The sequence below is a fragment of the Manihot esculenta genome, chromosome 4 (assembly GCF_001659605.2).
Source record: "Manihot esculenta cultivar AM560-2 chromosome 4, M.esculenta_v8, whole genome shotgun sequence".
Lineage (NCBI taxonomy): Eukaryota > Viridiplantae > Streptophyta > Magnoliopsida > Malpighiales > Euphorbiaceae > Manihot > Manihot esculenta.
The window spans coordinates 33,851,567-33,870,840 of record NC_035164.2 but is presented as its reverse complement, the minus strand read 5'-3'; the positions used below and the strand labels follow the sequence as shown (position 1 = coordinate 33,870,840).

General features: G+C 30.7%; 1 protein-coding gene across 3 annotated transcripts; it reads right to left on the bottom strand.

The window, feature by feature from the left end:
• Positions 1-251: 251 nt before the first annotated feature.
• On the bottom strand, positions 252-7,374 carry LOC110613302 (beta-galactosidase 1). Of its 3 annotated transcripts, XM_021754357.2 has the most exons (19): positions 6,873-7,374; positions 6,637-6,732; positions 6,439-6,551; positions 6,252-6,318; positions 6,055-6,147; positions 5,754-5,897; positions 5,102-5,190; positions 4,867-4,972; positions 4,692-4,779; positions 3,775-3,893; positions 3,523-3,687; positions 3,259-3,437; positions 3,016-3,125; positions 2,513-2,622; positions 2,301-2,411; positions 2,109-2,219; positions 1,543-1,748; positions 1,123-1,459; positions 252-871 (listed from the first exon to the last, which is right to left on the bottom strand). In XM_021754357.2, exons 1-19 carry the CDS (start codon positions 7,053-7,055, stop codon positions 761-763), a joined length of 2,538 nt encoding a protein of 845 aa, XP_021610049.1. In that variant the 5' UTR covers positions 7,056-7,374; the 3' UTR covers positions 252-760. The 3 variants fall into 3 exon arrangements, 2 of the variants coding, with proteins under 2 accessions (XP_021610049.1, XP_043811715.1); XR_006350404.1 differs by lacking the exon at positions 1,543-1,748; XM_043955780.1 differs by lacking the exon at positions 5,754-5,897.
• Positions 7,375-19,274: the final 11,900 nt, after the last annotated feature.

Below are 19,274 nucleotides of genomic sequence, written 5' to 3'. Positions count from 1 at the left end.
CACATGAAAAAATATTTTAAAAATTGTGCTGTTCTCAATTTAACTTCAATAGAGCAAAATTCTGATTCAATTCTTAGTGAAAAATCAAAACTGAATTAAAACAATAAAAATAAGTTCGATTTATAATTATTCTCAACAAATCTATGAGATTCTTCGGCTTGATTCAGATCCCAATGGGCTTTTTTTGATAGACCTAATCACAAAGGCTTTCTCAAATATATGGCTGTAAATAGAAAAAGTTTGGATGACAATTGATAAGCTTTTGGTATCATTTCCACAAAACTCAAGAAACTTTCTTACAGGAACAAAGCAACGAGGCAATTGCTTGCCAGGAAGCTACATGCAATAAAAAGGAAATATAGGATTACAGGAAACCAGAGGCTTTCCATGTTCTAAAACTAAATAAATCTTGCACATGGACTCGATTAACTTCAGTCTCGACGTGCTTCTGCCAAACTCCTCCTTTGCTTGCATTCAGCATGAAGAGCATAAACATTAAATGCTCGGGAGCCTTATATACATAGAGCTTATGTGCAATCATTTTCACAATCTATGTGGGCTTTGATCAGAAGGTGTGCTGTATATTTGTACAACTTCACCCTGTCAAAGCCGAATAAATGGTGGTGGTCATGGTGGTAGTCTTATATATGAAGCTTAATTTACCCAAAAAATAATAATAATAATATATTGAAGCTGCTCTGTTGGAGTTTGAGAAAATTAATCAGGAATCTTTCCTCTATTTCGACTACTCCACTTGCCATCAACTGCAAACGGCCTCCACGGCTAGTTTCTTCATGACATTCGGGCATGGATCTCCTCCAAACATTTCAGGTGCCACAGTAACTGAGCACCAGTTCTGCCCAACACAGAGCTGCAAGATAAAAGCCATACATCAGTGTTAAAGGATTGGATAAACAAGCAAAGGAAAAAACAATGGACCAGCTTGAAGCTCAGTTAACCAGTAACTGCAAATTTTAAAGCCCATAGTTTGGACCATTTTCATGTTGATGACAAATGCTTGAAAGAACAAGAAATCTACGAGTCGAGTAGTATCCTCAAACCACAGTTAACTATTATTGCACTGATGAAATGATTGCAAACAGGAAATCCAGACTAACATACCCGGTTAAAAGCATCATAAGAGTGAAAGGCGTGGCAGCTTCCTTGATGATAGTTTCCACAAGCCCCTTCTGGTGTCCCGAAGCTAGCAAACTTAATGAACGAGATTTTCTGCCCGGGGCCACATGCCAAATGGGCTTTAGGCCTTAGGGGCTTATTGACTTTACCTGAGGATTGCATCATGTAATTCATTAAATTTGGCTGCCACTCATAAATATCAGCACATACACTGTCTACTTCTCTTCTAACCAAAGAAATCCCATTTGGATCTCCACCCCATTCTTCAAACACAACTAACAAGTTCCCTGTTGGCTTCAGCCATGATTGAGGGACGTGGTACCTAAGAAATTATAAATCATTTGTCAGTTTCAAGCATCTCGTGTGCACAAAAGATTCCAACATGATATTCTAACTTTTTTTTACCATCTCTGTGAAGCCTCTCCACAATTACTTAAGCATTTCTTCTCATTAAATGTTCCTGCATAATCACAGAAACCACAAGTACCAGATGCTTTATATGCAGGCCAGTATCGTCCAACACTCTGTCCATTTATCCATACTTGACCTTTGCCCATACTACCCATATCCAAAGCCAATGGAGAATTTCCAGCTGGAGCATTGAAAGTGGTCTAAAAATGGGACACAATAATGTTAGTTCTAGACTCAGCAATTCTGAAGTTACAGCTTAAAAATGTTTTTGGAAGATTAGAAACATGTCTCCTTCATGGCATCTGTTTCCTTAAATAAAAGCATGCCACAACTCACTCTAGGCTTGAAAAGCAGGAAGAACATGTATGCTCCATGGTGAACAGCAGCAGAAGATAAAAGAAAAAAGGTTAAATATTTTAAAAGCCTGTCTAGCAAAATTTTTTCTTGCTAAGACATGCTTCTCTTAAAAATATATTTGTTGATGCAATACCAAGCAACACATTTTTTAAGCTTACTACCAATTACCAAAGCATCTTTACATTTAAGTTTAAAATACTCACTTTATACCACATAAGTGGCTGCCTTCGGGACACAAATGCTCCCTGTGTCCACTCAACTGATGAACTCCCACTGAGTGAATGAAGACTCATTGCTTCTCCTTTAAGGCCAATCTGATTGACAGCAAGAAAATCAACGACTCTTTTGCATACCAGTGCAGCAAGAGAGGATATGACATATGTTTAAATACAAACCTTGTAGGACCACTTTTGCCATGACAAGTCTCTCCTTCCTTCATTTAAGCCATTCAATGTCACTGGGCCAAGGATACCAGCATTCCATGTCTCAAAGTGCGGACCAACATTCTGCTCCACAATTAACAAGCAACAAAAGAACAAATATCAGACACTGATTCTGGAGCATAAAATTCAACAGAAAGGGCGAAAGAGAGAGAGAGAGAACGAACCGGAAGACCAACTGCAATACTGAGAAGAGATATTTTGTTGATACCAGCTCTCATCTTGACACCTTGACTAAATGTCAACTTTGGGAATTCTAAGCTTCCATATGCAGTTCCTATTCAAGGTTATGAAAATCAAATGGTGAGAGAAAATATAAAATCATCAAACTATAAATAGCAGACTGCTAGTCAACAAAAGTTATTTTAGATAGAGCCAGAAAGCGAGCAATACCAAAGAAGATTGTTGTAACTTCACTTAGTGCATCTTGAAACTAACTGTTGCGTAAATTACTTAATCATGTCCCACTATAGACAAAGGCTTATTGGATAGGTGAGGTAGCATAAAATGATTCTTCTATTAAAGCATGACCAAATAATCAAATTATCACAATCTCAAATTTCCCCAGGGAAAAAAATTCCAAAGATTTTTACGTGGTCCGATCTTTTCCTTTTTTTTTATATTTGTGACAAAATGAGTTGGATAACATAAGCTGTGAAACACATCTCACCCGATAATTGACCATTGACAAAAACATGCAAAGCATGGCCAGCTGATAGAACATTAAGAATGGGATACTCTCCGCTTCTCAGAAAGCCTTCACTGGGGTCAAGATTAACACTGAGATGGCAGAAAGGTATGTGAGAAAGATGAAAATCAGAATAATAGATAAAGATTATCAAAACATAATTAGATAAAGAATAAAATGATTATATAAAAACAAAAAGGAGATATAGCTCGTTGTAATACTCACTCTGTCATGTACCACAAGTAGTCCGTGACATCTCTAGTTGTATTTATCTGCTCCAGCAACCCAACCATTGTGAATGTATTGTCACCTTCTGAGTCTGTCTCTTCACTATATGCTTGCCAAGAGAATCCTCCATGCATAGGAACAGGAACCATCTTCATTTGTGCACTTTGTGCGCCGACCTGTGTTGGACTTTGGTTAAGCAAAACCAGAGACATATAAGTCATAACTACAAAATTTGAGATTTTCCAAGGAAGAAATTCTGACCCTTGCAGTGTTGTAAACAGTGTTCTTGCAGTCCGGAAGAATGCTGATAGACCAAGGAGGCAAGTTGTAGTGCATATTTCCAAAAGCCACTTTTGAAAATGATCTCTGATTGTAATTTGCAAGGAATGCAGCACAAGCTCCAGACTTTGACTTAAATACATGAGCCTGTACACAAATCATGAAAGATAAACCGTTAGCTATCTAACCCTTAGAATTATAAGAATATTTGTCATCAAAGGAGGCAGATTTGACCTCTTGATAATTTCCAAGTGGAATCACAGCTGGATCCCCTGATACTAACGCTGGTTCACACAATTTAATTGCTCTATGCAAATCCTTTAAATGGCCCCATTTAGGCTGCCTCAGTAGTCCTGCATAAAGGAAAGTATTCCAGTTCTTCAGATTGATGCGCAAGAAATTAACAATCTATATTATGTCATGACTACTATAGAAAAGTCTACTAGTGATGTGAAGGAGAAAAAGTTTAAATGTTTTAAAAGCTTGTTTGGTAATGACAAAATTTTCTAATAAAAGAAATGACTTCAATAATAATATCATTCCTTATCCTTAAATGTATTAAATCATAAATTTATTGTTTGACCAGGGAAAGGACCCACCACACCGTTGGATATATGTAAATAGACAAGATTCTCCGTTAAGGAAATTTTAACTGTTGTCATGCAATCAAAATCTTAACAGAAGGGAAAATGACATCTGTGAGACCAAACTTCTTCGAGAACGGCTTGATAAAAAGGGCTGATAGGCAATCATCATATCAGTGACCTTTAGCTTAATGTCTCAAGCATTTCCACATCACGCTTCACATGGCATTAAATAACATATGAGCTTTTAGGAAGACCTTTTACTTGCCATAATTCCTCCAATTACAAATACTATGTCACAAGGAGGAGGACGCAGCCATTATTTAACCGCAAGCAAGAACATTAGCTACAGAGCTGCCTTTGCTTCATGGGGAAGTGCCAGCAGCACTAATTCTAGATGTGGAAGGTGGTCCTTTATTGCTGTCTGGGTTTTGCAACCTGGCTTTTCTTATTGTGAATCTTAAAAGACATACAGCATAAGAATAAGTTTCTAATTAAAACTAAGCAAACCTGTATGGATTAACATCAAGGAAAAACCACCTTAAAATACAAAAGCTTTGTGCATACCGTATTCATCAAGTGGAGCATCATAATCATAACTCGTGGCAATGAAAGGACCACCAGCAGTTCTCCCAAAATTTGTTCCACCATGATACTAAACCGAAAAAAGGAAGCATATAAGTCTTGGCATGACCTTGCTCTAAAGCAATTACTAGGTAAATTCCACAAACGTTTAAATTACCATATAGTAATTTATGTATGATCCTCCCTTCTGAATAAACCTTGCAACTGAAAATGCCAAGTCTTCAGCCGGTCTGTAAGGAACTGCACCACCAAATTCAGTAAACCTGAAGGCAAAAAAGAAAATATGTGAAGGATATTGATTGATACCACTGTACTGTACTATGAACCTGCAATTCTTGCATGGATGATTAATATATAGGAAATGATTCTCCAGCAAGGAGCACACAACTTACCATCCAGTCCAGGCTTCAGTCCACATCTTGGGTTTATATGGCTTGTTTGGAGAGAAGTAGTCGCAATAGAAACCATTGCAGGTGTTAATCTATTAAGATAGCAACAAAATAAAATGTTAAGAGTCACTCAAAAGCATAAGTTGAAAGAATATATCTCTTGGCAAAATAACCCAATGATAAAAACCACACGATTCCCAAAGAAAAAAAGCTGATTGAAAATATTTCATTCCAAAAAACTGGATTAAAAATACATTGCTTCTCGTGTACCCCCAAGAAAAGAAAAGATATAAGTATCATTTATAAGCACCCACTAGAACTGAGAGTTGAAATGCGTGGTGATTATTATTAACAAGGAGACATGGTCATCAATTCTATCATTACATAAAACCCTCAGTGACCAAAGAGGATTTTTTAAAAAAAGAAAAAGACAATCTGCAACAGGAAGGACTGAGATGCTTCATAGCAGAACCATGTGCAATGAGGAGTAATAATTCATTTCATCCAAGACCAACAAAAGGGCCTGTTAACTAGCAACCCCACCAAGGAAGTGAGAAGATATAACATGAGCACCATAAAGAATTAGATATGGAACATGATAAGAAAAGGTAAAAAAGATGATACTAAAAGGAAAATAGATCAGCCAATAACTTACAACTGGATCTGGGGCATCATCTTGCTTGCACATGACCCATGGGACTCCAGTGCCAAGACCTACAGCCATACTTGCTGCCCATTTGGTGTAAGCTTGACCAGGTGCACCAAGTTCATATTCCATGGGTCCATATTCATTCTCAATCTATCAATATATTGACAGGAAAAGAAGATAGTTCCTTTTTATTAACGTCATTCCATCAAATGGATGAAAAGATTAAGTGCGTTTCACATAGAATTGGAAGAAAAAAAGGTAGAGAACTTATTAGTGGATTAAGGAGAAACCAATAAGATAGGAATACCTGGGATAAAATTATTGGACCTCCTTGAGACTCAAATAACCCTTCTGCTTTCATCATGTTGACAATCTTTGTGGTGAATCTTTGCATTTGGGCCTTCATTTTAGAAAATTTAAAATCCAAAATAGATTAATCAAATCAATGGAATAGGGGAAATCCATAGAAAGAATAAAAACTGATAATCATAAAATGTGCCTCACCTTGAAAGGGCCATTATCTGTTCTGAAATTGATGCCTGGAATGTACTTGAGCCAAACAGGGAAACCCCTGAAAATTAGAATTTACAACATGATACTTAGCAAAAGTTCACCAAACTTCATATCCAATCGAGCTTTTCTTTCTGTTTATAGAAAAGAATATCTAGCACTGCAGGTGCTGGTGTATTACCCAAAGTTCCACTCAGCACAGACATAAGGTCCAATCCTGAGATGAAGATAAAGGCCTGCCTGCTTCACCAGCTTGACAAACTTGACCAAATCATAGTTCCCCTCGAAATAATACTATAACAGCCATTCACATAAAGAAGTTAGAAGTACTTCACCAGTGAGTGAAAACCATTAAAATAATTTTTCAATTGTTAATTACTTTTCCAGGAGAAGGTTCATGGCCATTCCAAAAAACATAAGTCTGAATCACATCCAATCCTCCTTCCTTTGCCTTCTGTATAAGATCTGGCCACATCTGCCATATTCCCATCCCAAAAGCAGAGTTAGAGTTACCCATTTAAAGAGAAGCTTCAAAAATACTTACTAGAGAGAGAAAAAAAGAAAAACAAATTTGATGAAACAAGAGAGACCCATTAAGCACATTTGGAAAAGTACCTCAGGGGAGCTTCTTGGGTAGTGAATGGATCCAGAAATGAGGATCCTTCTCTGGCCATTAATGGTGATAGCCTTTGAGTCATAAGACACAGAAGCACTAACAGAACAAACCCACAAACCCAACAACAAAAAAACCACTAACACATTATTGCACATTGTGAGCTTCTTCACGGCCATGACCATGACCTCGAGAATAATGACCTCCCAAAGCAATGCCCTTTTTTCCCCTTCTCTTATTCTCTCTGAGAACACTTTATTCTATGCTTCTTAATCTAGAGAGAGAAAGCACACAGAAAGAAGCAAAGAGAGAGACAAACAAAATAAAGCAGAAAGCAAATGGCTATGTCTTTCTTTATCTCAAGAACCTTTCTTTTACTTACTGGGAGAGAAAATGCAAGAAAGTGAGGGAAAATGAAACTAAAGGGAGAGAAAGATAAAGAGGGCTAAACAAGTTTTTCTTCATTAACATGTGTATGTGTGTGTGGTCTTGTTAATGGCTCACAGGAATAATAAAGGTGCATTGCAGCCGCTTTTTAAGCACTCAGCTCTGAGGGGCTTGACAGAGAAATTGGGACCCACTTTGAAGGGCTTTGGGACCCACATTTTGGACTCGCTCACACTGACGCGGAGCTTCATCGAGTGAATTTTCTATTTCTTTTCTTTTATTTTTGATAAAAAAACATTAAAATATATTTTAATATTAAAAAAATGCGTATTTTACCCTAAAAAGGAGAAAAGCGCTCAACGTTAAAGGCGTGTTTGGCTGGTTCCATAAAATGGGCCAATTTTGTGAAGCGCTTTCCTTTGGGCTTTTAAAACACAAAGATTCGCTTTGCACAATCCCAATACGGTCGGTTCCAGCTTATTAATGTCCACATACCTAGCTTGTGTTTTGCTCCTCTGCATTCACACTCCCACCACGCGCCAATGCAGAGAGTGGGGATAAATTTAAAAAAAATAATCAAAATAAATTTTGGGCAAAGCAGGGTGAACCATTGGAAATTGCTTCTACAGAATACCTAAAAGTTGGTTTATTCAGTAATTTTAAGTTTGTTTGTGATGATCGGATCATGTAAATGATACATTTTAAATATATTTTATAAGTTTAGTCTATTTTATTTTTTTATTTTTTAATTATAATATAATTATTATTTCATATTTATATTTTTTTAATTATAATATATTATTCATTTATATAAACAGATTTTTTTTTTCATCATCAGTCCATTACCGGTCCATTATTTAATTTTATTTAGTGTCATGTGAATATAATTTCGATATTACATAATTTATTATTTTATAAAATTATAAAAATAAATATAATTAGACCTTTCATGAATAAACTCGAGTCTATTTCAATTTATCAAAATAAAATTTAAATTTACATGTAAAAGGGTTCACCATTAAATCTTAATAGAGTTGAAATTTATATTTTCGATATAAACTCAATCTTAACCGGATATTTTGCCACTGATATTATTATTAGATTGATATGCGGAATTTAATATTTTTCAAAAATTTATTATTTTAAATATTTTCTATGATTTTATTTTTAAAGTTTAAAAGGTATGAACCTTATTTTAAATTAATTTTTTGCATAAAAAATATATTTATCTATCACGCATCTAGTTAAAAAATAATGCTATAACGTAGCCAGTAAAGTAAATCATAATTTCTAAATTTTTATATATTTATATATTATTTTAAAGAGGGAAAAAGACTACTAACAACGTTGGATATAAAAATGTTTTTTATTTCAATTTTTCAGTTTTTTCGGTTTCCTAGATTCCCATTTTCTATTTTAATCAAAAAGTAGAAAACAAGTTTATTTGTTCACTTTAGTTTTTTCTTTTATACAATTAATTCTTATAAATATCTTAATTAAATAAATATTATTATTCACATAAAATAATTAATCACTTAAATATTTTTATTTATCGAGAGATATATTTTAAATATAGAAATTATTATTATTTCAAACTTAGTATTAAATTTATATATAAGTAAAAAATTTAAAAAAATAAAGAAATAATATAAAAAACTGTTATTTAAAATTAAATGGAATATGTAAATTTAAAAGCTAGTAATTCATATTACTATAAAAAAATACCCTTTGAAACTTAGAAAATAAATCAATAATAGAATTTAAAATGAAATTAAATAATAACAAATATTTTTGGTGAAACAAACACAGTCTTAATTATTATATATTTTTATTAAAATATGGGCTAGATTTTAATTAATTATTTAATTATTTGTAAAATTGTGTTTCATTATATTTACAAGTACACAAAAATTAATTTATTTTATTTTATTTAAATTAAATTAATTGAATGCTAAAAATGTTAAAAATAATATCAGAAGAGTGTGAATGTTAATATATAAAAGCATATTTATTTGTAGGTGAAAAATTATCCTATCTTCCAAATTAGTTAATTTTTGTTGTAACTTCATTTTCTTATTTAATAATTGTGGCATTTCATTTAAAACCTAATTAAACTTTTCTTAACTGAAATTTAAAAATCATAACATATTGATTTAGTAAGGAAAAGGCTACCTTCCAAATTTATTACCACTTTTAATTAGTTAGGTGTTGTTTGGTTGCTTTAAAGGAAGTGAATTTTTTAAGAAGTGGGGAAAACTCTTTTATTTAATTTATATTGTTAATTAAATTAAATTATATTACTTGGGAGGCATTGGATGCAATGATCAAGTTTTCAAATAGATAGGCTAATTATGACTTGAAAATGCTTCCTCTTTCTTCAACCTAAACAACATTATATAAATTAGTAACCAATCATCTTTGGACCACAATCAATTCTTCTATATGTCCTAGTTTGAATTGGAAATCAAATGGAGTTTAGTTTTTTTAAGTAATTATTATTATTATTCATTTCTCCTAAAAAAATTATTATAATTTCTTATTATCCAGTAGAGATAATTGAATTTTTCATTAATGTAAAAAATCTGTGAAATGTATTCAATGAAGGTTCCATGTTATCATGCAATAAGCAATAAGGAAAATAAAGAACCTTTCACTTTTGGGAATAATAAGAAATAATAAAATATATCTCGAATCTACTAAACTACTTTTGTCTTTTAATTTATTTTGTAGAGAGAGTTTTTCTCTCATATTGCGAAGAGGTCATTTGAGGTGTTAGGTCTTTTTTCTGCCGGCTAGTGGTGTGCTCCTTCCCCTTCAGACGAGATTGTACATAGTTTGGTTTTGGTACTTTTATTTTGGCAAGTGGTTCTTAATAGAGGGAGTTCTTCTTTCGGCCTACTTAATTATTGCATATAGTTGTGTGTGTTTTTTTATAACTTATAATTTCAAATCGAAGTGTTAAAAGACGACGGGTTTGGAGTAAAGTGTTCCTGGCCGCCTTTTTTGTTTTGGTAACACTTTGGCTTTGGAAGCTTGACGATCGAGAAAGCAGTCTTCCCTTAAATATATATATTGCACCTTTTTCGTTTGATTCGATAGATGTGTTGTTCTTTTTTATTTATCTATCTCATTTATTTTTTTTAGATCTACAAATGGTTCATGGTGGGTAGATTTTGGGCTTTCTTGAGGTTCCAGTCTTTTACATTGGGAACAATAATGACAATGGCTGTTAAAATGAAAGCGACAGTTTTTTGCATTTGTTTAAATTTGGAGATTCGTATTGGGTTTGGGTCACTGGATCTAGGATTTTATGATTCCTTTCTTATGTTTTTGTTGGTTTTGGTGTTTCTAAACTATTTTGTATTATTTATAAATTATATTTTGATAAAAAAAAATAAAGAAAGACTAAATGGTTTACTTGCCGGGAAGAGAAAGGAAGAAGAAAATAAAGAGAAAAAGAATTAAAAAACAATTATTCAAGGGGTCTTATTATTTAAGCATTAGTTAGCATTTTTTTATTATAAGTTGTATAAAATAAGCAAACAAAAATAAATAAATAAAGGAATAACTTGCATGCATGCATGCATGATGACCAACACCAACCCCTCCGGCCTTTCCTCTCCTTATTTTCAATATTTTTCTACCACAAACAAATCATAAATAATATTTAATATCTAATTTTATAATCATTAATTAATTAGCCAAATCTCATTTTAAAAAAAAGCTATTTCGTCCCAAATATTTGGTTGGTATAGTTGACTCGTATCTTTGATACTTATTTTTATATTAATAATAAAATATACTAGCTACAAATCAGAATTTTGTATATTTTGATTTATTTTAAATATAATATTTTAATATGAAAGATTAAAAATTCAAATCTTGATCTTAAAACTCTCTTTAAAAAGTTATAATGGCCATGCCATGTGTAAACAATGCCTTGTACCTAATATGCATGCATCACAATATATATATTAAATGAAAGAAAATTATTAACCCTTTTAATTTTATATTACTTAATGATCTTGATTTTTATAGAATTATACCTAAAGAAAATTTTAAACATTTTTAAACAGTTAAAAGTTTTTAAATATTATGTTATGAGATTCAGATAATATAGTTTACAATATGAATGTAAGTTTAGATTGAGAGAAATATGTTACTTCCTTTTATCCATTTTTCTTTTGTTTGGAAGTGATGTCTAACAGCCTATTTAATGTCTAACAACCTATTTGTTACAGTGTCACCTGTCTCTGTCACTCAGATCCGTACGTATAGACACGTCAGAGTCTTTCTCTACGCCAGACGGTCATTTAATTTCTTTCGGCGCTCATGCGGGCAGAGTTGCGAAGTGATTGGATCTGCCTTGCCTATCTTCTATCACGTTACTGAGTTTCCAAAGAATAAGTCTGCGCGCGTGTCTGCTCCAGTCTGTTTTATACTTTCGGATCAAGGCGCTCCGCATGGATTGGTTTGTTCATGAGAAAAATCTAATGGGTTTTGGATTTAAATCTTTTTTTGAGATATGGTCCTACTCTAAGAGAGATAAAGTCCGACGATCATCAAAATATATAATAAATGAATACATATAGAGAGAAAAATGCAGTTGGAAACAGGGCCCTAGCAAGCAAGGTTTTTGCGAGAAATTATAGTTTCCCAGCACGATTTGAGGAAGCCTTTTAGACAAAAAAAAAACATGAGATATCATGAGATTAACGATATAAAGGTTGTTGGGAGATTGGTGTTTAATGTGTTAAATCACGAATTTTATCTAGATAAAATTAATATATTTAGTTTTACTATATTTATATATATATTTAAATATAAAAATATAAAAATCAGTATAATACCATATAACTTGAGGTAACATTTTTTTTCTTTTATTATAAAGATTAATATTTTACTGTCAATAAGGAGAAAATTCGAATTTGAAATATTATTTATTTTATATATTTTTAAAATAAAATAGACTAAATTATTAAATAAAATTATCTAATAGGTATACAAATATTTGAATTAAGTTGTAGTTAATGCCTGACATATACGGTAATTTAATATAATTTTATTAGCTATTAATTATTTTTTTTATGAATTATATTAATAGCTAAACTAATTAAGTAGAGTTATAGATTTTTTTTTTTTTTTTAAAGATGGACAGCACATAATTGGAGGGGTGGAGAGAAGTCAAGGGAAGGGAATCACCAAAAAAGCAAAGGAAAATTTTGTGTTAGAAAAATATTAAAAAGAAGTAAGATAAGGACATAAAGTAAAGTGAGAAATGGGAATGCAAATTTTGCAAGGAAGGGCTAATTAAATAGCCTCATTATCATCAATCATCCTCCTCATCACACGCATATATATTGCCTTTAATTCACGACTCCAACCATTTTCTTCATCCATATATCTTCTTAAATTCTCCTTTTAACATCATTTATTTTAAAATAAAAAATATAATATTTTATTTTATTATAAAATAAAATATTTTTTCATAAATTATTATTTTAATTATTAAATAATAATATTTTAACAGAATTAAAATACTAAATAATATTTTAAAAATATTTGTGGAACAGAGCCAAAGAGACGAAGGAAATGAAGGGGACTTATTCCTAACATCACAAGCATTACAGTTCAAAACACTTTACAACATATATTTTTTATGTATTCAATTATTGTGACTAGGTATCCCAATCGGAAAATAGTTTTATCAATGAACATATGGAGTGGAGTTTTTTTTTTTTTTTTTATTGTTATAATCACGATAAGTGTAAAATAAGTTCAAACACTTTTAAATGATAACAAGTGTATAAATTTATTATATAAAAGATTAATAGATAATCATATTTGTTTTTTAAATTTCAAACAGATTAATAAACAAAAAATTATGGATTTGTTAAGTTGTGGAAAATGGGATTTTCTATCATAGAGATCCAGCGGTCGTGCACCGTCAAGATCCAATCTCCGGTCAGATCACATTCCCTGGAAGTGTGAGCTCTCCATGTATTCCACATTCATAGGTATATTTCCTTCTCGACAATGATCGCTACTGTGCTTGGGAGTTGGCAAGCTAAATAGTTTACGTTTATTCTCTGGTTTGAGTGATTGGCCAAAAGCAGGAAGAAGAAAGCCAGGTGGGAGGATGACGACGGAGCTGGAGAGTCTAACGGCGTCCAGTCACGTGATCACGTGCTCATTAATGGGTAAATTAAGTATCTGATTGAATAAAAATTTTAATTTAGGGGTGAAAATGTTATATATTTACTTTATTTGGGTAATTCCCCTTGAGGGAGACACGGCGTGGCAAAGACATCCTTTCTCCGAAGAATGGGAAAGAGGCGTCGCCAAAACATAGTGTCGGATGCCAAAGCTGGAACCCAATTTCTGGTCCTAATTGGTTTTATTTTTTTATTAGTTTTTATAGTATATGAAACAAAATTTTTGAAGAATTTACTACTTTAAAATTATAGTTAACCTATGTTAATGACAAAATTTAAAATATTCAAACGTTTTGAAAAACGCTTTCTTAAAAATATAATTTTTATTTATTATGAGTATATTTTATTGCAAGGTAGTGATTATTATATAGTTTTTTTTTTTTTGAAATGGTATTATATAGTTAATTTAAAATTTGGAATTAAGCTCCCGCCATTTATGTGTGTTGTGGTTTGAGGTCAGCTTTTGTAACGCTTGGAGTTGCGTGAAGCATCTTTTTATTTGGCAACCAACAATGCCAATTGCTGCCTTCTTCTTACATTAACACTGAAACAGTTTCTTGAAATTTGGACTCTCATTCCCACGCGTCTCTCCCGGGCGTGAACTTCAATTATTTATAATATAAATAGTTTATATTTAATTATATAATTTTTATAAATTTAGTGTTAAATAAATTATAATTTAAATTTAAATCTTAAATAGGTTAATTTTAATTATTTAATGGTGTAAGTATATATTTAAAATAATTTAGCACTGAGAGTTGCGAATAAACTAGTTGCGAAATGAGGAAACTCTTGAGAGAGCGCGAGTGAATAGGAGATGAGAACGTGAAGGGTTCACATGCTGGCTTTGGATTTTGATGATGAGCATGGTAAAACTACGGCGTTTAATTTAATTGCCACGCCGAAATCCAAATGAAATAATTAAAGCTCATGTAAAATTTTTAATTTTTATACGGTTAAAATATATATTTATATTTTCAAATTTTATTAAAAAATTTTGAAAATTTAAATATGAATAATAAATTAATTGTATGTATAAATCTTCTAAATTTCATATAAGTGTAAATACTTTTTATTGTTGTTTTCTTCTCTGAAATTTTCTAATTATAGAACATGGCTGAAAAAATCTGAAATTAAATAACAAAAACGTGTAGAACTTAAATTTCTGATTAAATTTTAATTTTGATGAAAATTATACTGATAAAAATTTGTAGAGAGTAGCTGTGAGCCTCAATCAAAGATGGGTCCCATGCATCTTATCATCAGCACCGCCATCAATTGATTATTCTTTTAACCCATGATAAAGCCAGCTCATATAATTCTTCCCAACTATAATGCCACACCTTGATTTTTCTTTATTTTTTATTTTTTTATTTTTTTTTGAAACATCCCACTATTGAATTTCTTTGTTTTAAATTATCAAAGATAACATGCTTGCATGTGTGGACCATTTATTCGTTTTATTGTCAATAATATTGTAAATTAAAAATATTTTACTATAAAGAGAAATTTAGCAATAATCCAATCTTTTTATTTAATAATTTAGAAAAAAAAAGGGGAAATAGTGGTGCTAGGGGATGAGACCCTTAGGGTTATGTTTCCATAGTTTGAAACCCTTGAAAATCTTAAAGATTTAGGGTTTGCATGCTAAATGGGAAATTATTTTTGAATTAATTAAAGTCAAACTTGCTTATTAATTGGGATCTTGATTAGGTAATCAATGTATTAGTGGGTGCGACTAATTATTCCCTTCAAAATCAAAGCCCGTATTCTCATTTCAAATCAATCTACTTTGCTAAGCTGCCTCTGAAAATTACTTTTCTGATTATATATATATATATATATATATATTTTATGAGTATATGGAATATTAAATTCTTTTTTATTTCAAAAAAATATTTTATAATAAAGAAAATATTTTTAAATATATTTTTAATGTTTAGAGCACTTAAACAAATAAATAAAAATATATTTATGATGAAATGAAAAAAAAAATTATTATGTACATAATATTTTAATATATTTTTTAAAAATCACATGACTTTTAACTTTTAACTAATCACCATAAAAAATTGTTAAAAAAGCTACTAAAATAACCAATATTATTTTTTGTTTCCCATAAGAAACTAAAATTTCCAATTAGTGTTTGGGAAAAGGAATAGGAAAAGAAAATAAAGAAACAAGGATAATCGTTGCATGGATTTGTCGGTGAATTGTTATAATCTAATTAATTATATTAATAAATTTAAATTAATTATGTTAATAAATTTTAAGTAGAGAATATTTTTTTAACAATCTCACTTATTTTAAAAAACTTGAAGAAGGAGCAAAGCCCATGTCAATTCATGCATTTTCTAGTGACATATAAACCACCAATTTCAGAGAATATCTAAAACCCTAATTTGATAAAAACATGATCCTATCATTACCTCATCAAATAAGCAAAAAAAAACAACGAATCTGGTAACAGGGTTTCTGTCCAAATCCTATAATGACAAATTATTTTTAGAAAAAACAAATAATAGGATTTGTCTTGTAATAACCCTTAATCTTCCATGCCTCTTTTTTTTTTTTTTTTACGTGGAATAATTATATATATATCCGCAAATGCTTATTAATTGCATACAAATAATTTGCTTTTTTATAATTTTTTTGTCAATTAATTATGTTTAAAACTAAATTCACGTTAATATTTAAAATAGCAAAACTTTTAATATTATTTTATTTATTTATTTTGACCTTGAAACGTGAAGATGTAAATAGAAGATCTAAACCCACGTGCTAGGTCTTCAATTTTATCATGGGAATGGAACCATCTTTTTTTTTTTTTTTCGGTTTTCTTTTATTATCTGTTTATAATGGACTCCTGGTCCCCTGGTTCAGTGTGAGGAAAATCCTGAAATCCCATTGGTCTGTCATTTTGTTTTTGTAAAATTACCTTCTTTTCTTTTTTAATTTTGCAGCTTAATTTGTTCTGTTCCCTTCATTTTTTATTTGGGGCCAGTTTCTGTTGTTTTCCACAACAGCTGGTTCCGCTGTGCCTCTCTTTTTGACTTCATTATCTAAACACTTTCCAACGAAAAAAGAAAAAATCCATGTGAATTTATTTAAAGTTATTAAATTGAATTCACTTAATTGAAATAATTTATTAAATATAAGAGTTAAAAATATTAAATATTACTTAATTATAAAACTACCAAAATAATAAAATGCCTTTTCATAAACTCTTTTTTTTTTAAATGAAATTTAAAATAATTATTTTAAAAGCCCTTTTTATCCTATCTCCAAGCTAAATAGACTCCAACTTTGTTCTAAATATTATACAAGTGATTAATTAATAAAGATAGGCCTAGCCAAATGGAAACCCAGGTTTTTTACTTAGAATCAAGTCATTTCAGTTTCAATTTCTTCAATTATTCAAGATGAAGATTGAGTTTACACATCAGCAATAAACAAGATCAGGATGACACATCAGCAATATGACTAGGACAGTTATAAAACATTGGCATGATCCATCTCAACATTTTATTTTATAAGGTTTAAATATAATTTCATTATTAACTTGACTAATTATAAATAATAAATAATTTTGATTTATATCATATTCAAATGAAAGAATAGAACATTATTTTTTCCCTAAAATACTTTGAAAAAATGACAAAAAAAAAGAGAGTAAATTCATATGTGATGTGAATGAGCACCATTTGGGTAACCATGGTGTCACCATCTTTGGAGTTTGAGCAGCATGGATTTGGTGGGCCCAACCTTAATCCAGTACAACAGTAAATTCTCCTGGTATGGGCTTTAGAAGGCAAAAGTATGGGCCCAAAAAGACAAGTGTGGGTCAGATTTGTGGTCAAGTTGGGCATTTTCCCAGCCATTATCTAATAATGGACATTTGGTTCATACTAATTTCTACATGTAAAGCGTCATTTTTTCAGTTGATGAAGATTATGTTGGCCAATACTAACTACGTCATCCTGCACGACATGGTTCAACCACTTGAGAGTAAAGTCCTTGTTGGGCAACAACTCTCAAAATCTAACCAAACCCATGTTCTAAACATGCAAGCTGCAATTTGGTCCATGTCCAACCATGATAAGGCTCAACAATACATGGCCCACACCTGAAAATATTTTCTCTTACCCATTTTTTCCCCGACTTTAGTAAGGTTTATCACTAAAAGACAACAATTGGGGGAGTCATCCATGAGTTCTTTTATCCTCGTAGATCCTCTGCACCTTTGAAGCAAAGGAGGCATTAACCTAACCATAGCTGCCTTGTTTGAAAAAGGGCAATACATGGATATATATTCATTCAGCTAGAGGAATTATGTGAGATTGATTGGAGGATAAGGATGAGGGATACAACACATGGGGTTTATCTATCTAACCTTTGAATGAAACAGCATTTTCTAAGGATGACAATTGTTTTATTAGTTATCCTTTTGAAGACCATAGCTTTTGTTTCTGGTGCTACCCATTAGATAAAGGGATAAATGGATAGGCCTTATTGCCCTTATCTTCCAACTCACTTGTTCTTTTCATTCCTTTTTTGTTTTATTTTATTAATAAATGATGAAATTGAAAGATGGATATGAATAAACTTTAGTTTTGTAATGCATTTGGGTATTATCTAATTAAAACTATTTTAAAATGAAAATTAATAGGGAAAAGTACCCATTGAAAGCAACTCTTAGTGAAAGGCATTTGGGGAGATTTGTTTGATGCTATTAGTTCCAATTGTTTTCATCTCAAATATTTTTGTGGATCACAAATTTTGTTAAGGATGTTTGTGCATGCAAATGCAATCCTGCCTCCCCACCACAAAATTTCTAATCCTTATTTTTCATTTCAAACTATTTACAATACAATTTTAATTTATTTTATAATAAAAATAAATTGAAATAAGGGGTCAAAATTTTGCTAAACAAATATATTATACATATTAATTAAATATTGGCAAACATATTAAATAAACTTTAAATTATATTTGATGCATTTAGAAATAAAATTTAACCATAATTAATTAATATGTAAAAGATAAAGAATAAGGGATTGTTGTTTATGTTCGCCGTTCTGACACTCACCATAATGAATTATTTTAAATTTAGAATGAGGGTATAAAAATATATATTTTTATTTCTGTATATATTTAGTGAGACGAAATTAATTACCTGAAAATTCGATTGATATTGACTATTTAATAAAAGATTTCATGATTATAGATGTAATAAAAATTTATTATATTGTACTTATAATAATTTTCTCATGAATGCTCGACCTATTAAAAAAAGGTGAATTTTAATAACTACCGACTGTTACGTTATGCTGCTTTTCTTTTTTATAGGTGAGATCTCTCTTGTAAAATTATTAAATTTTTACTATATAGCTATGTTTTATAATATAACGACTATTATGTTATATCAATATTATAATAATAAATTTGAAATAAATAATAAAACAACTCGTATTATCCATTAGTGCATCACCATGCTATATTATTATAAGTAATTTTAGCTTATGTTTAGAAAGATATGGATGATGAATTTTCAATGGACGTTTAAAATTAGCAAGGACAAATAACTCTAAAATCCATAATATAATTTTTTTATGATAGCTAAGACTTGAAATAAATTAATATATTACGAATAAAAAGATTACAAAGATAAAATTTTAATGTACCATTTATTTTATAGAAAATATTTTACAACAAAACATTTTATACATTTTCAGATATTTAGAGTATTTAAAAAATTTAATTAATAGAAAATAATTTTCTGATTAAAGAAAAAATAAATTA

Excerpts from the sequence above, each read along its gene's own strand:
- LOC110613302 (XM_021754357.2), bottom strand. The coding sequence starts at position 7,055 with ATGGTCATGGCCGTGAAGAAGCTCACAATGTGCAATAATGTGTTAGTG. Across the intron at positions 3,688-3,774 it reads CACTTGGAAATTATCAAGAG|GCTCATGTATTTAAGTCAAA; the intron begins GTCAAATCTGCC and ends ATTTGTGTACAG. Across the intron at positions 2,412-2,512 it reads GTATTGCAGTTGGTCTTCCG|AATGTTGGTCCGCACTTTGA; the intron begins GTTCGTTCTCTC and ends ATTGTGGAGCAG.